This window comes from Stegodyphus dumicola, chromosome 1 (genome assembly GCF_044657685.1).
Source record: "Stegodyphus dumicola isolate Sdum_Otavi_A_Nest chromosome 1, ASM4465768v1".
NCBI classification, from domain to species: Eukaryota; Metazoa; Arthropoda; class Arachnida; order Araneae; family Eresidae; genus Stegodyphus; species Stegodyphus dumicola.
This window is the reverse complement of record NC_140768.1, coordinates 136504855-136520299: the sequence shown is the minus strand read 5'-3', so window position 1 is coordinate 136520299 and position 15445 is coordinate 136504855. Positions and strand designations below refer to the sequence as shown.

The 15445-nt window shown below is 32.7% G+C and overlaps 1 protein-coding gene across 6 annotated transcripts in view; it reads left to right on the top strand.

Annotated features, from left to right (window-relative positions):
• Positions 1-15445, top strand: part of LOC118201403 (sperm-specific sodium:proton exchanger-like) — a 251684-nt gene that overhangs the window by 173259 nt on the left and 62980 nt on the right. For all 6 annotated transcript variants that reach the window (XR_015042259.1, XR_015042261.1, XM_085821147.1 and 3 more), the window contains one exon: positions 7226-7384. Coding sequence is in view for 4 of the 6 variants with exons in the window: in XM_085821147.1 (XP_085677273.1) it covers positions 7226-7384 (159 nt within the window). In the remaining 2 variants the exon portion in view is untranslated. The remainder of the gene's footprint in view (positions 1-7225; positions 7385-15445) is intronic.

Below are 15445 nucleotides of genomic sequence, written 5' to 3'. Positions count from 1 at the left end.
ATGCGAATATAATTATTTTGGCTTTGTATATATTGTTAATGTTTACTTCAGGACAGTTTGGCTATGTTGTAATTGTAAGTCACTTTGTTTTTATTTGCAATCTACTGGTGGTTGGGAAAAGTATAAAAGAAAATCATCTAATATGAATGTGCTGTCAACTCCATTAATGGCTGCACGAAGTCTTTAGGAGCTATCTATCCTACATCAATAATTTTTTATACAGAAATATGCAATAGTTTTATAAACTATGTAAAGTACTTACTCTTGAAGTCTCTTAGATAACTGTTAATCAATAATACACTAATAGCCATTAAAATTGCTATAGCATGAAGGAAAGCAAATAAAAAAAATATTTGTTGTGCGTAAATAGTATGGCATGAAGACAAAATGATTAAATTTGTAAGCAGCTTGGGGGTTTACAAGAGTGCGAAATCAGTCGAAACAACTGCTCCACCTGGCAGCTAAAACGGCCCTTATCCAGTTAGGCACTGAGTAGAATTTAACTTGAATAACAGAAATCGGCATCTCATTCCATTCTGATTCAAGTCTATGCCACACTTCATCAATCGTATTAGATGGAGAGGGTTGCTAGGCCAGTCCTCAGCAAACCATGAGCAGGTATTTTCAACGGGTGACAGATCTGGACACCGTACAGGCCAGGGCAGCAATCAAATACACTGCATACCGAGGAAGGTCAGAACACAATGTGCAACATGTGGTCTTGAATTATCCTGTTGGAAGATTGCATTTGGCAGGCCTCAAAGATAGGGCACAACACCTGGATGTAAGATGTCACAAATGTACTGATCTGGCATTCAAATTACCATCGATCCAAACTAAAGATGTGTGTGCCATGTGCTCAGTGGCTGCCTATACCATCACATTAGGGTTCCTATGCCGATACTGAATGCAACCAGGCAATGTGCAGTCTCCTTGGAGCTTCTAGACACTTATACGACCATCAGAATAATGCACACAGAAACGGGACTCATCTGAAAAGACGACATTGTACCTCTCCTATATCCAGCTTTGTTGTCGGACACACCACAGTAGCCATCTCTCTCTGTGCTGCATTGTCAAGGAAAGCTAAAGTAATGGACACTGTGCTGATAGTCCATGCTGATGCAAACGTTGACACACCGTACGAGCAGATACTGGGCATGCTGCAAATATGCCCATTTTCTGACTAATGGTCTGTGATGTGGTTGTAAATTTGGAGGGCTGACCTCACAATATGCCTGTCCTTTCGGGTATTAATCATGGGACGGCAATGAGATCCTGCATGACGTTCAGGATAATCCTCAGCCATATTCACTTAGCCATATCCTACACATGCCATATTCGCTTAACAGTGGTTGGATGTTGACTAGTGCAACGGGCGATATCACAGAACGATAATACACACACTCTATAGGCAACAATCCTGGCTCTATTGAATTCTGACCCTTGCTGGTAAGCATCATTTCTTATTATTCAAGGCATACCATGATATTCTGAACACATTCCAACCTTGCAAAGTGCTTTCCGAACGACAAATCCACTGCACAACTTTTTGAAATTATTAATTCACCATGCCAAACTTTGCCTAGAAATACCATAATGACTGTTTCCAAGTTTTTGAATGCTTATTTTTTTCCTGTGATTTACATAAATTAGTATGCAACTGAATACCCACATCCAAAACTGAAACAATGTTTTTGATATATTACTTGTGACAATGACAAAGTAAGTGTTCTAGTTTGCCTTTTTGTACCTTTTTAAAAGACGGACATCATCAGAAGTTGCTCTATATTTTTAAATAATCGAAAACAATATTCTTTTTTAGAATATCGGTTATTACTGCAAATATTAACAGTACTCCATTTTTTAATTTTAGTTCCAGAAATATTAACATACCAATGAAATATTAAAAGATTAAACTGTTCTTCTGCCAAAAATTTTCAAAAATACAAAACCAATCTTGATTTATTATAAAATGAATAAAAAATCCCTTCATGCCAAGCTCCAACTCCCTCAAAATTTAATCTCTAATGTTAAATCATAATTCTCTTACATTATATCACAACCTCTGATATTTGAAAATCTAAAGTACAATAATAGATACTTTTATGCTCCGGTAACGAAATTTCTTTTGCATAATTATATATATTGTTTGCCGAAATTTGTCTTCCTAGTAAACATATCTTATGCCGTCCAAATAAAATACTTCAAGCGTTATGTCTGAAGAGGTTTGTGTTCTATATATATTCTTTACCAGCTGTACCTTTTAGTGGTTTATTATTAATTCAGAATTGTATATGCATACAAAATTTATTACGTCTTATACAGCAAACTACAAATTACACTTTCACAACACTTCAGAATCCATGCTCGGCTTGTCACGTGACCAAACAAGTGTCGTTTTTTACGTAGCAAGTCGGTCAGCCAATAGTGATTCAGCATTGTCACAGCAGGGGGTACGGCGAGTACGTTTTAGGAACATGCGTCCTGATATATGACATACCAGTTAAGAAAAATGCATGAAATGAAACCATAACTCAAAAATAAATTAAAGGTAAGAAATGTATAGCTTCTGTGCCGTTTAGAGACATTTTCAAAAATTTTCCGCTCCCTAATTAAAAACTATCCAACAAGTACTTGTACCCAAACTAATGGGATCTGTATTTGGCAGAATGCCAAGAAACATCCATTCATGCTGAAGGGGAAATACGGCAGAGTTCGTTATTTCGAGGCAGGTGGAGTCATGTCCGCCTTTGAAAAAAATTGCAAAAAAGGCAGGGGTGGGGAGAGGATGGGTCCTGAAAGATTCATCGAATGGCAGAGGAGAGAGACTATTCAAACTGATGAGAATGTTGATTTGAAAGGGGGAAGAATGTTATTGTTCTGAGATCTCGTTTAGGGTGAATAAGGCATGTAGGTCCGTTCAAGGGAAAGAATGTAAACAAAATAACGTTTTCAAACAGCAACTGAGTGGTCTTTTGTGTGGGAACAGCACCAGTCTATGCACAATGACAAGGCCATCCAAACTATGTACAATGACCATCATAGGAAATATTTTCTTTTTAGTGCACCTAAACGCCGCACCCGCTGAAAATATAAGTTTTAAACACGTAAACGCTGTGGTGTTTCTTCCGAAAATTAAGCCTTATTGAGGCCTGGCGCTAGAAATCTTACCGGCTGATGCAGTCTCTGCGGGTCCTAAATTCTGCTACTAAGCGCCTCCATTTGTCTTCCCCAAACTCTGCCGCTCGATGTGGCCATACGAGCTCTCGCACTGATTCTGGGTTTATGTGAATAACAAGTCAGTTATTCTTAATTTAAATACCACTAAATGTATTCTTTTGGTCTATGAGTATCATTGACAAAATTTATTTTAAGCTAGAAAGATATTTTTGTTAAATTTTTCCTGTCAACATTTCTTAGTGCATTTAACTTAAATCTGTAATCATTGCCAAGCATAATGTAAACGTGATAGGTTACCATGCTCTTTGTTATTCAGTTCCCAATATAAAAAAATTGCTTACGCATCGTTACATGAGTCATTACTCAAGTTTTCATGTGTTGATATACATGTGGTGATGAAAGCAAAATATAATAAATAACGATTCGACAGGTTGCATTCAGCGATATAAAATATTAGCAGATGTAAAATAAAAGATGTTTCTATGTAGAATGTTTCGGTATTAGATGTAGTATGCCAAGCAGATACGCAGCTACGGAGCCAAATAATTGATCATACAAATTTATACTAAAATTAATGGTTTTTTTTTTTTTTTTTTTTTTTTTTTTCCAATAACAAGGTATTTTATTTAGTGCCAAAGTGGCATTAAGAATCGGGACTCTCCACATGTTTTATTATGCTCGAGGGGGAATCAAATGCGCATGTGTAAAGCACAATAAATAAATAAATAAAATAAAAAAAGTTGCAGGTGGCTTTAATGTACGGGTTTTAGATCATTCTGGATCTCGACTTTGTACTGTAGCATCCACCAGTGGCCAGGTGGTAAAGTCGCTGAGCACTGGTAGTTCGACCGAGTTTATATCCCAGCAAGTGGGTTGACTGCATGAACATTTTTGTGGATATGTTCGCACATAACATGGATATAAACTAATTTCTCTTATAAAGACTTCCCTTCCTTCCAGTAGATAGCCCTCATGGGTTTTGCCGTAATCAAGTAAACCAAACTAAAATAAAATCAATTTTTCTATGTATAATTTTATATTTTTTCTTTTCATTTGAAATTATTATGCACCTTTTGATAATAAGAGTAGTTTAACAAAGGTTTTATTTATTATGAATTTCACTGATGCCATCAACCAGTTCACTGAAGAAATTGAATTTCTTAATTTCCTTCTATTCCTTGACATTCTAAGAAAATACAATAAATATAATTTCAGCATTGTAATTTATGAGAAACATTTTCCTGTTTGCTTCTCTTTCCAAGAAAATCATTTCAAGAGTAAAAAGATATATATATATACAGTCAAAAGTCTTTAATCCGGAATGATCTATAATCTGGACCTCAAAGCTACAAACTTTTTACGCATGCGTAGACGCATAATGCATTTACGCATGTGCATAATACGTTTACACATACGCGTTTAATGTATAACGGATGGTATAAGCTAGGCTAAAATTATCTATTTCAGTTAATGTTGCAGATTGCGTTGTTCCTTTATCTTCTAATTGGATCCGGCTTATTTTTTTTTGCAGACTGTTAGAGCAATTTTATAAAAGTAAGCTTGAACTTTCGATTATGTCAAAAAGAATTTTTAATTCTGGGGCTGCCAAAGGATAAGCAAAGCAAAAGCATGTTTCAATGTCCATCAAACAAAAAGTGGAATTGTTGCAAAAAAATTTATAAAGACATATCCTTTGTTTCTATAACCATTCCGAAATCTATTTATGAATTTCACACTGCTCTGCGGAGGGGGAAACGTCGCGGTGCGCAATGAACTGCAAGTTGATCTGTCAGCACTATCCTTATCTTCAGGGCAGATGTTTTTATTTTATTTGGCTTATAATTCCTTACTAAATGTAGTATTTCATCTCAATGTACTCTGTCTTTGATATGCTTTAAATCAAATTCTTCGTCATTATAAATATCACGAATACACATCAAATAGTTTTCTGGTTGCAATTTTCTAATTTCGACTATGCGTAATGTGTGCTTTGCGCATCCGCGCGTTGAAAGAATGTTTAATAAAGTAAACAAAATATTAAGCTTTTTTTTCTTTTTGTAAATTTTGATACCCTTTAGATCATAATTGCTCTTTATTTCATAAATTACGGTTTCATATTTTTAATTTTATAATTTCTGCATACTATCTTACCAGATTTAAGTTTATGATGTATAATCCGGAAAAACCGATAATACGGAATCGCCAAAGTCCCGACAAGTCTGGATTAAAGACTTTTGACTGTATATATCTTTTTATTCTTAACATCTTTTCTCTCTTGATATTCTTTAGAATCTTCTCTAATCTCAACAATGGACAGTCTAATCACATTGGCTGTTGCCCTGTGACATTGTTCTCCCCTACTTGCGTCACACGACGAGTGGGAGAGCATTCAAGGACACAGAGGGGAATTACAATCCCTTTCACCTTTGTTTCTTCATAGAGAAGACTGCATAGCACCAGGTCTGTTTTTTATGTTTCTTTTCCAACAAAATTTTTTCTTGGTCTTAGCAAGACCCAATGTGTTTGTTTTCATTTAAATTTAATTTTAGATTTCTAACATTTATAAAGGTTTAATTCTTTAAGCTTGCAGGTCCAGCCTGTAAGTTATCATATATTTTGACTAATAGCAGACCGCTATTTATTTTTATCTTAATTATTGCATTACATCATAATTGCATTTACATCTTTTAACACCTTAATGTGTCATTTTGTGTGGACGCGTTGGAAAATTGGAACAGAGAGTTGAGACTAAAAAATTTTTTAAAACAATTCATCTAATTAAATAAAAATTTTGTAACGCAAAAGATTCAATTGTCTGTTTCAGCGAAACGCATAATGGAGTTAGCTTGGTTCGACGTTTAATTAGAAATTTCCCTTGAAAAGCCAGATTGGACTTCGAATTAGCTAATTTACCATTTTTCGCTCTATATTTTTATGTTTTTTGTTTGTTTTATTTGTTTTAACTTGTTCCATCGATTTGTTTTTATATGTTTTTACTTTTCTCTCATCACATCGATAGGTATTTTACTGTATTTTTTGCCATTGCTAGTTTCCAACGATTAGTATTTTAGTGTGTTGAATATATTTTAGAGTCTATTTGGTGTGTAGCATAATTTTTGACGATTAAAATGACATTGTTTTTTAAAAAATGTGTTGAACTTTTTCTTGGAGCGACAGCTCCTGGTAACTTTTTTTCGAGCTCTCTACAATTTCTCATTTCCTTTATTTTGCAGCATATTGCGCAAAAAATTTTTTAGACCAAATTGGTCTTTCAGTATTGTAATTACTTCCTAGCTTGTTAATTTATATATATATATATATATACATATTATAACCATTCTGTTTTCTGCCAGCTGTCATATTGCGTACATTTACCAGAAGTTGCATTTTAAATTTAGGATTGCATTATTTAATTATTGCAAATTACACCAATGTTTATTTTTTCTGCAATTCAATAAAATTTATATTTGAGTCTTTAATGTTCAGTATCAAATTTGAATTTTGAACAAATTTATAACATTCATTTTCAGTATAAATTGACATATATCATTCAAATTAAAAAGAATTTTATGTTAAAGATTAAGAAATTTATATTAAAAAACAGGAAACTAGTAAAACTTTCATTGCAAATTCTAGCTATACAAAGACTGTCCTGAAAGTTAATGGACCAGCAGCATTTACCAATTCTGTGGATTTAACTAATGAAAATAACACTAATTAACTTCAAAATTATGTTTGCTTATTTAAGAACAATTTGATATTTATAGTTAATATAGTTTCCTCATGCTGTATTATACATGGAACGTCAAAGTAGTCATATCAGATTTTTTTATTATCTATTTAGCCATATTACATAGCAGACTGATGTGAGAAACTATATTCTGAATAATGAATTTAATTTATTTTTACTTATATAGTGTTATTGTAAGCTAGATGTTTTAAAGGGAAAATATCCTTTTTTAATGACTGATGACTTTTATAAAACATGCACAACAAATTTTCTAATTTCTCGCTAAACATATAAAATTTAATAACTTTCTAGGATGATGTAAGGAAAAGACCACCAGTAATAATCATTGTGCTACTAGATCCAGATTATGAATCTACGATAGATCCGCACTGGGTAAATCTTGATAGAATAGTTTCTTCAGTACAACTCAAAGCCCCAGAATTTAGAAGGAAGAGCTTTGTTACAAAAAAGGTAAATAGGAAATATTCCTTTATAGAACAAAACATGGATGATGCTTTTTGTTTTAAAATATATACATAGAAGTATAAGTATTTATCGTAATATAAGAGGCAGAAGACATCTGAAGACCCTTTTTTGATATCGTTTTTTAAAACAAAATTGCTTTTATGTATTTTCTGAGAGGTATGCACTGTCTGTACATTGTGCTGAGTTTATGTATAAAATAATGCAAATTTTTTAATTGAATAAAAAACAAATTGATTAAAAACTGTTAATCACAATATATATATATATATATATATATATATATATAAAACTCAATATTGAATAAAACTATTGATTTGAAAAACGATCAGGTGCGGGTCTCTCTTCTTTAGGAATAAAAAAACTTTTGATATGAACTTTTTAGAAAATAGTACAAGATCTGGTCATTTTTGTTTTTTTTCAAATAAGCTGTGAACAAACGAATTAATACAGTAGAAAAGCTATAATATAATGTTTCTTTAATATTCTGGCAAACATTACTCATATTTTGAGTTTTGTTATAAGTATTATAAGCTGTTTGCATCTAAAACAATAAAAAAATTCATGCTGCTCTGAAAATTGTCAATATACAGATGTGTAATAAGGAAGTTACAGAAATTCATGAAATTTGAAGTATTTAATAAAAAATAATTTTCATGTACTTAAAATATTTATATTGTTAAAGAACAATGCTTATTTTAAATTCTTGTCTTCTCAGAAATCATTTAATTTTTCAAATGATTCTTATATATGATTATTTTGTGTTTGAGTATACATTCATAATTTTTCTATCTTTTCAAAATGCACCTCTTCCCTTTTTCTTGTCCTAGGAAAATCCTATTTTTTTACATAAGTAGAACCCTTTCTTGCATGATTTTAATTTTGACAAGAAAATGTTTATTTACAGTTACTTTCAGTTCTATGATTCTGAAATAAGGTCTGTTACTAGTTATTTCAAAAAAAAAAAAGAAGGATTTATTTCAGATTTTAAATTGCGTCCAAGCGGGTTTTTTTTTAACATTTTGTGTGTTACATTTATTTATTTAATATCATGTTCTTCGCACTTAAATCATAAATCATAAAATTCAGTTCAACAGCAATATCGAAAAATAGTTTTAAAATGAGCATATCTTTAGAATTTCGTATACAGAGACTCACGCACTGGAGATAAAAATGTTTTTTCTCTACAACGTTGCCATTGCTCGCTTTGAAATCCTTGAATTTGTTAATCAAAAATTCATTAAAGTTTTACAAAATAGTAAATCCATAATAAAACAAATTACAAATTTCGAATTTGATCTTCCACATGCCCATATTCATAGAAGGATTACGTCATTCAAAATTCGATGGCTGTATGTACCGTTGTTTTATCACAGTGCGAGAAATATACATACGTTTATGCAGATTTTTCATTATTTAATTCTTTTAAATATAACACAGGGTGATAATACTTTCTAGCAACAGTTTGAAATGTGATTCGCCTTTTGTAGTGAATCGATGCAAAATCACAAAACAAAAACAATAGTCCTTCAGAAAAAAAAAAACTGAAAGGTTTCAGATTTTAAATTATGTCCAAAGGGGCATTTTTTTCTCGTTTTGTGTGTTACTTTTATTTATTAAATATCATGTTTTTTGCACTTAAACCATAAATTTCAGTTCAATAGCAATGTCGCGAAATACACTCATGTCCATAAATTAAGGATAATCCGGAGTCACGCGGAAATCGAACTCTAAAATAAATATATCACCTGTAAAATCACTACACACATCTTCAAGAATCATATGCAAATTTCAGGAAGTAACCAGATGACACCGATGGTACGTTACAATGATGAGAGTGTAAGAGAGTGATATATAAGGAATACAGGCAAAGAAGTAAAATTGTTCGCAGGCGCTTTATAAGCATATCAGTGCAATAACCGAATAGTTATGACACAAAGGACGTAGTTGGGTGATTTTTTATGTGGTATAATTATTGGCCGTTTGGAATGTGGGCGTACCCAACTGGAAGTATCAGACGAACTTGGAATTTCCCAGAGTGTCATCTCCAGGCTTTGGCAACGATTCCAAGATGATGGTAATGTGAGTAGACGTTACAGCACAGGTCGCCCCAGAGTTACAATGCCGAATGAGGACCGGTATTTGGCAGCTACTGCCAAAAGAAACAGGCGGAACACAGTCTCAGACCTGTCTCGTCAGCTCTCTTCAGCTACTGGTATGACAATTTCAAGGCAGACCGTGTACAGATGCTTAGGGCAGATTGGTCTATATACTCGTAGACCTGTCAGATGCATTCCACTTACTGCAACTCACTGTCGCCTGCGGTAAGCCTGGAGTAGAGAGCATGCATTGTGGACACCTCAACAGTGGGCTTGTGTGATGTTTTCCAACGAGTCCAGGTTTAGCTTGCAGTCTGATTCTCGCCGGACTTTCATATGGAGAGCTCCAGGTACCCATTACCACCAAGGAAACATCATTGAACAACACCGTTACGGAGGTGCAGGAGTGCTCGTTTGGGGTGGAATTATTCTGGGTTTCAGAACTGACCTGCATGTTGAAATTGGAACCATGAGAAGCCAAATTTATCAGGATGTCATTCTGGAACAACATGTACGTTTGTTTCGGGGCGCCATGGGCACACAATTTGTGTTTATAGATGACAATGCCCGTCCTCACCGTGCAAACATTGCAAGAGAATGCCTTCAATCGGAGGATATCACCCGTATGGACTGGCCAGCATTCTCACGGGACTTGAATCCAGTAGAGCACGTGTGGGACATGCTTGGCTGATGAGTTGCAGCCCGTCAACCTCCTCCTACTGGTCTACCGGAACTTCGGAGAGCATTGCTTTTTAAGTGGTGTAATATCTCCTAAGATCAGATCAATAATTTGATACTCAGCATGCCTAGGCGTTGTACGGACTGTATTAACAATATTAACAATCATACCAACCATGTAATATTGTTTTTTTTTTGTAAATAGTTTTTTTTTTTTTTTTTTTTTTTTTTTTTTGTGTGTGTGTGTGTGTGTGTGTAATTTGCTCCAGGGAGAAAAAATAGCTATTTTTTTTTAATAATATCAAACATATAGTATCTTTTTTTGTTCTTTACCTTTTGTTTAATAAATAAGCTTTACAAATAAGTCAAATTTGTTGTGCTTCTAACTCTTCCTTTGCCTGATTTTGCATTATCCTTAATTTATGGACATGAGTGTAATATTGAGCCTATCTTTAGAATTTCCGATACACAGTTGTTGGAAATAAAAAGTTCCCCCCCTTCCCCGTAGATTGTTGCCATTGCTCGCTTTGAAACCATTGAGTTTGTTACGCAAAAATTCGTTAAATTTTTACAAAATATGAAATCGATAACAAAACAAATTCCAAATTTGGGCTTCCACATGCCCATATTCGCAGTAGGATTACGTCATTCAAAATTTGATTGCTCTATGTACCATTGTTTTATCACAATGTGAGAAATATACATGCATTTATGCAGATTTTTCATTACTATTTAATTTCTTCAAATATAATGCAGGACTCTAACATTATGTGTCAACAGTTTGAAAAGTGAAACGGACATTTATAGTGATTTAATGCAAAATCGCAAAACAAAAACAATAATCATTAAGGGACGAAGCCCCTTTGGGCTTTATTAAAAAAAAAAAAAAAAAAAAAAACTCTTTTTAATTCCTGGAGAAATTGGATTTTCTTTAAAAATGTATATGAGTTTTTAAAGATTTCTTGGAATCTTTTCCCAATAATATACTTTCTAGGTTTGAAGGTAGAAACTGATATCTTTTAATTTTACTTTGTTATATTAGCTTTTATCAAAGTAGGATTTTATAATTTTGATCTCAGAACATTCAGTTTTAAAATGAATTCTTCTATACTTTTATTTTCCGAATGAGTATTTTGCTTACTCTAGGTTACATAATTTTCATCAGCTGAATCATAATCATTGGCTGTTTGATCCTCAGAAATATCTTCATTTGAATATTCAGCTGAAAATTTCTGAATCCATGGAGTCAATATGAAACTTTGAATATTCAAATAAAATTGCTTGAAAACATTTTCTCTTCAAGTTTCCAAAACTTTATCTTGATGTTGTAGATCCAGAGAATTTTTATTTTTCAAACATAGCGACTGATTTGTTTTGAAATTGTAAAATATTTTAATACTTAAATTTTCATGAAAATCTCAAAATGTATAGTTGTATGAGAAGCAACACTAGCATGATTTCATGAATTGGATAAAAATTACCCAGGGCAAAAGTAATAAATAATTATCGCAGAATAAAGTGTCTGCAAAAATGCTTATGAGAACAAGAGATTTTTGTCTTTGCTTCTCTGGTCAGTATGTTAGCCGGATTTTTATCTCCATGACAACAATTCCAGGATTCAGGTGATATTTTTCTCTTTTATTTCCATTACTCAATGTTGGATGAATGACATTCATTTATTAAATCACCCTCTAGCTAATATAACATCACATAAGCATCTGTCCAAAAGTGTACGTTCATCTGGAGCCTCTTCTCTGTCTGCTCTTTGACATTTGAGGCTAATCATGTTCCAGTGACTGCTCCCACCATCTCTAGTCTTGGGAGAGACAGCTTCTTCAGAGGAGCTACTCAGGTTTTGAAAATTACAAAACTACTTCCTATTTTGCTGTCCTTTGTGACGGATTGCAGATATGTCACAGCTCCATATGCTTTCTAACTTGCATCAGTGAAGCAACACATTTGAACATCTCTTAATTCAGACTTACTAGTCTTCCAGAAGTAATATCACAAAATGTTTATATTCTGAATCACTGATAGTTCATTAGACCATTTTCTCAATCTGTTGTCAAAGTCCAATGGAAACGAATAATCACAATCTATACCAAATTTCTTGCATTAAGTATTTTTGCCTTATAGTGAATGGACTTATAAATCCAATAGCATCTTAAAGTTTTCCATTAGTTTTAAGAGCTTCTCTTTTTGTGGTTAGCATTGTTTTCTCTTCAGTTTGATTCGTTAGAATTTGTGATTTTATCTTTAAAAGATTTTAATTGTAATTCCATTTATATCCCAATATCTTCTGTTCCAGAACTTAACAGATTTCACCATTTTCATGTTTGTAAAAACTTGGTCTTTCTTTTTCACATGTTGAAACTAGCAGCTTTCAATATATTTTTAATGTATTCATATACAAGTTTAGCTTTGTTTTCATCTTCATAGACACCTATTAAATCATCTAGGTATAAACATTTTTTTCAGTAGTTTAACTGCTTTCTGATTCGTTTCTTTAAAGGTATTTATGTGGTGTTTGATAATAGCAGGAAGCAAAAATGGGCTGGATGCAGTGTCAAAAATAAAGCATATCATCCTAAGCACTTTCATATTGGGTTTTCCATCTTTATCTGTAAGGCCACAAAAATCTCATAGCATCCCTGTCTTCAGGTGACAAAGAAATTTGGAGAAAGATTCATTCGATATCAGCAGTAAATGCTGATCTGTATGAAATTGTATTAATATCTCTGACAATAGCAGATTTTAATTATGACTGGAATAGAGACAACAATTTTAAGAGTATTAATTTTTCAAATGGATGGATCCATCAAAATCAACTCTTGATGATTTGCCAAGTTGAATAACTGGCTACTGACGCATGTAATAAATTCTCCCTGTTTCTTCCAAAACTTCGATTAATACCACAGCAGTACCCATTTTTAAATAACTGACTGATCCGGTGATGAGGCAGTGGATCATTTCTGAACCTTTCAACCAGTTTATGAAGGTGAGCTTCGTGGCATTTACATAATTTGTTTTAAAATCAGATGAATTTTCATTCCAAGAGATTTATCCTCTCCCCCCCCCAATTTGATAATTTTGTTAAAATTCTTCAAAATATTAATATTTATTTTACTCTCCTTTCCTTCTTCAATTCACAAAACTGCTTTAACTGCATTGTGTTCAATTTATCATTAACAATAATATCCATACTTAATAATTCACCATTAAAATCAGTCTGGCCTTGAAGGCACCATCCAAATATTGTTTCAGAAGTTATAAGTTTATTTTTAGAATGTATAGGTCTACCTGTTATTACTTCATGATAGTAATCTGCACCAATCAGAATAGCAATGTTTTTGTCATTGTATTCATGTGAATCAGCCAACTACAATCCTCTTAAATCTTTGTTTATTTAGGAAAACGTAAATTTAGCTATACATATTTGGCTATTTTCTAAAGCTTTAATTTCTATGTTTAGGAATGGTTCATTTCTGTTTCAAATTTTGACTTTCATAAGTTTATTTTGTTGCCTGGTTAACCCCAAAAGCAAATACTGACATTCTTTCCTAATAACAGGTAATATTCTTTTCTGATATTTCCTGAATTATAAACTTCTCATCAAACCATTGTCTAAAAGAATACACACTGGTTCCAAATTATCCTCATCAAAGAACGGATTATCATTACAATGCATGTTTGTAGCAATGTACTACAAAAAGTTCCATTTTTTAATTGACTAATCTGAATATCTTCTTCACAGGGTGAAACTGCCGACATGCCTTTATTTTTTTCTGATTTTGTGTCAAGTTGGAATCAAATAGATCTTTTATTTTTGTTACATATTTCACATATTTTTCTTTCTTTACGTTCTTTTATTCTGTGCTGAGGTTTAAGGCATAAAAACAAACAACCGTGATTCTTTAAAATATCCCCCCCCACCAATCCATAGTTTTAATTTCACAGCACTCACAATCGTGTAGTTAGTTACAATATATATAATTATTTCTAGTAAACTGAGTAATACATTCATAAGTTTTAGTTGAAATGTTATTAAACTATTTATTGCACTTTTCGCTTATATTATTGTGTGCAGAATGGAGGCGATCGTTTGGTTTATGCTTCCAGTTCTGAAACATTTCTGCTCAGTATTTTGTTTTTGTGTCTCCATTGTGATTCAACTGAATAGCTCTTTTGTGGCTTTCAGTTTCCTTTGCGAATAAATCCATTAATTCTTTAATATTCCACATTTGATCATGTTGCTACTGTGACTATATTCTAATGTAATCACTGATGGAATTAATTTTAACAATATTGGGCAAAATAAACTACTGTAAGTTTCTGATATCGTATTCATTGAATTTAAGCATCTAATTTAAGTTTCATACCACCCAGACAGGAAAGTGGTTAGTGACTCTGACTATCGTACTGTTCGAACCCTATAGAAAGCATGAATGTAAATTATGTGTGCCTTCATAATAGGTGACGGAGGCCACCAATTAGGTGTCTCCATAATAAAATGACCACTACTTCTGGGCTTAGTAGTGCCAAGTGCCTGTCATTAAAAAATGAGTTTTATACTGATCATATAATTTCCTAAGATTCTCTACACCCCTTACATTTCTAACAGGGGAAAGATTCAACAGTCTATTCATGTGAGCCTTTATTACCAAATCTTTTCTCCTAAACCTGTTAAATAACACCTCTTTAGCTAAACCGTAATTCTCATTTGTAAGTGAAAGTCGAAAATGACGTATAGGCTACCCCACCTAATAGTGACTTTAAATAATTATATTTACTTTTGATAATGAGCCATTTTTATGGATAGTTACTTCATATTGACTCCAAAATTCCTGCCAATTGCTTAAATCATCAAAAACAAATTTTATTTATTGTCAGTTAGGTAATTTTATAGATGAAATTTCTGCACTTCGATTTGGAAGATAATTAGAACTGGACACATTTTCCCCTTCATTAGAATTATTATCTGTGATCTTTTCTGATAATTATTCTCTTTTAACAATTAGATTGCTCTTGTATTCTAATAGATTATCATGATACTCTTCAACAGAATTAATTTCTTAAATCTGTCTCTTTGAGTATAGAATTAACTGTTAGTTTAATATTTTCAATTTTAGTACTCAGCTGATTTAACAATGGCTTTAAATTACTCACTGGCTTATTTTCTTAAATATTCTTATCTATTTTATTGATAAGTTTTGTAATTGAGCCTTTTTTTTGCTAGCTCTTACTTTTTTCAGCTTTTTCAGTTTCATTGCAA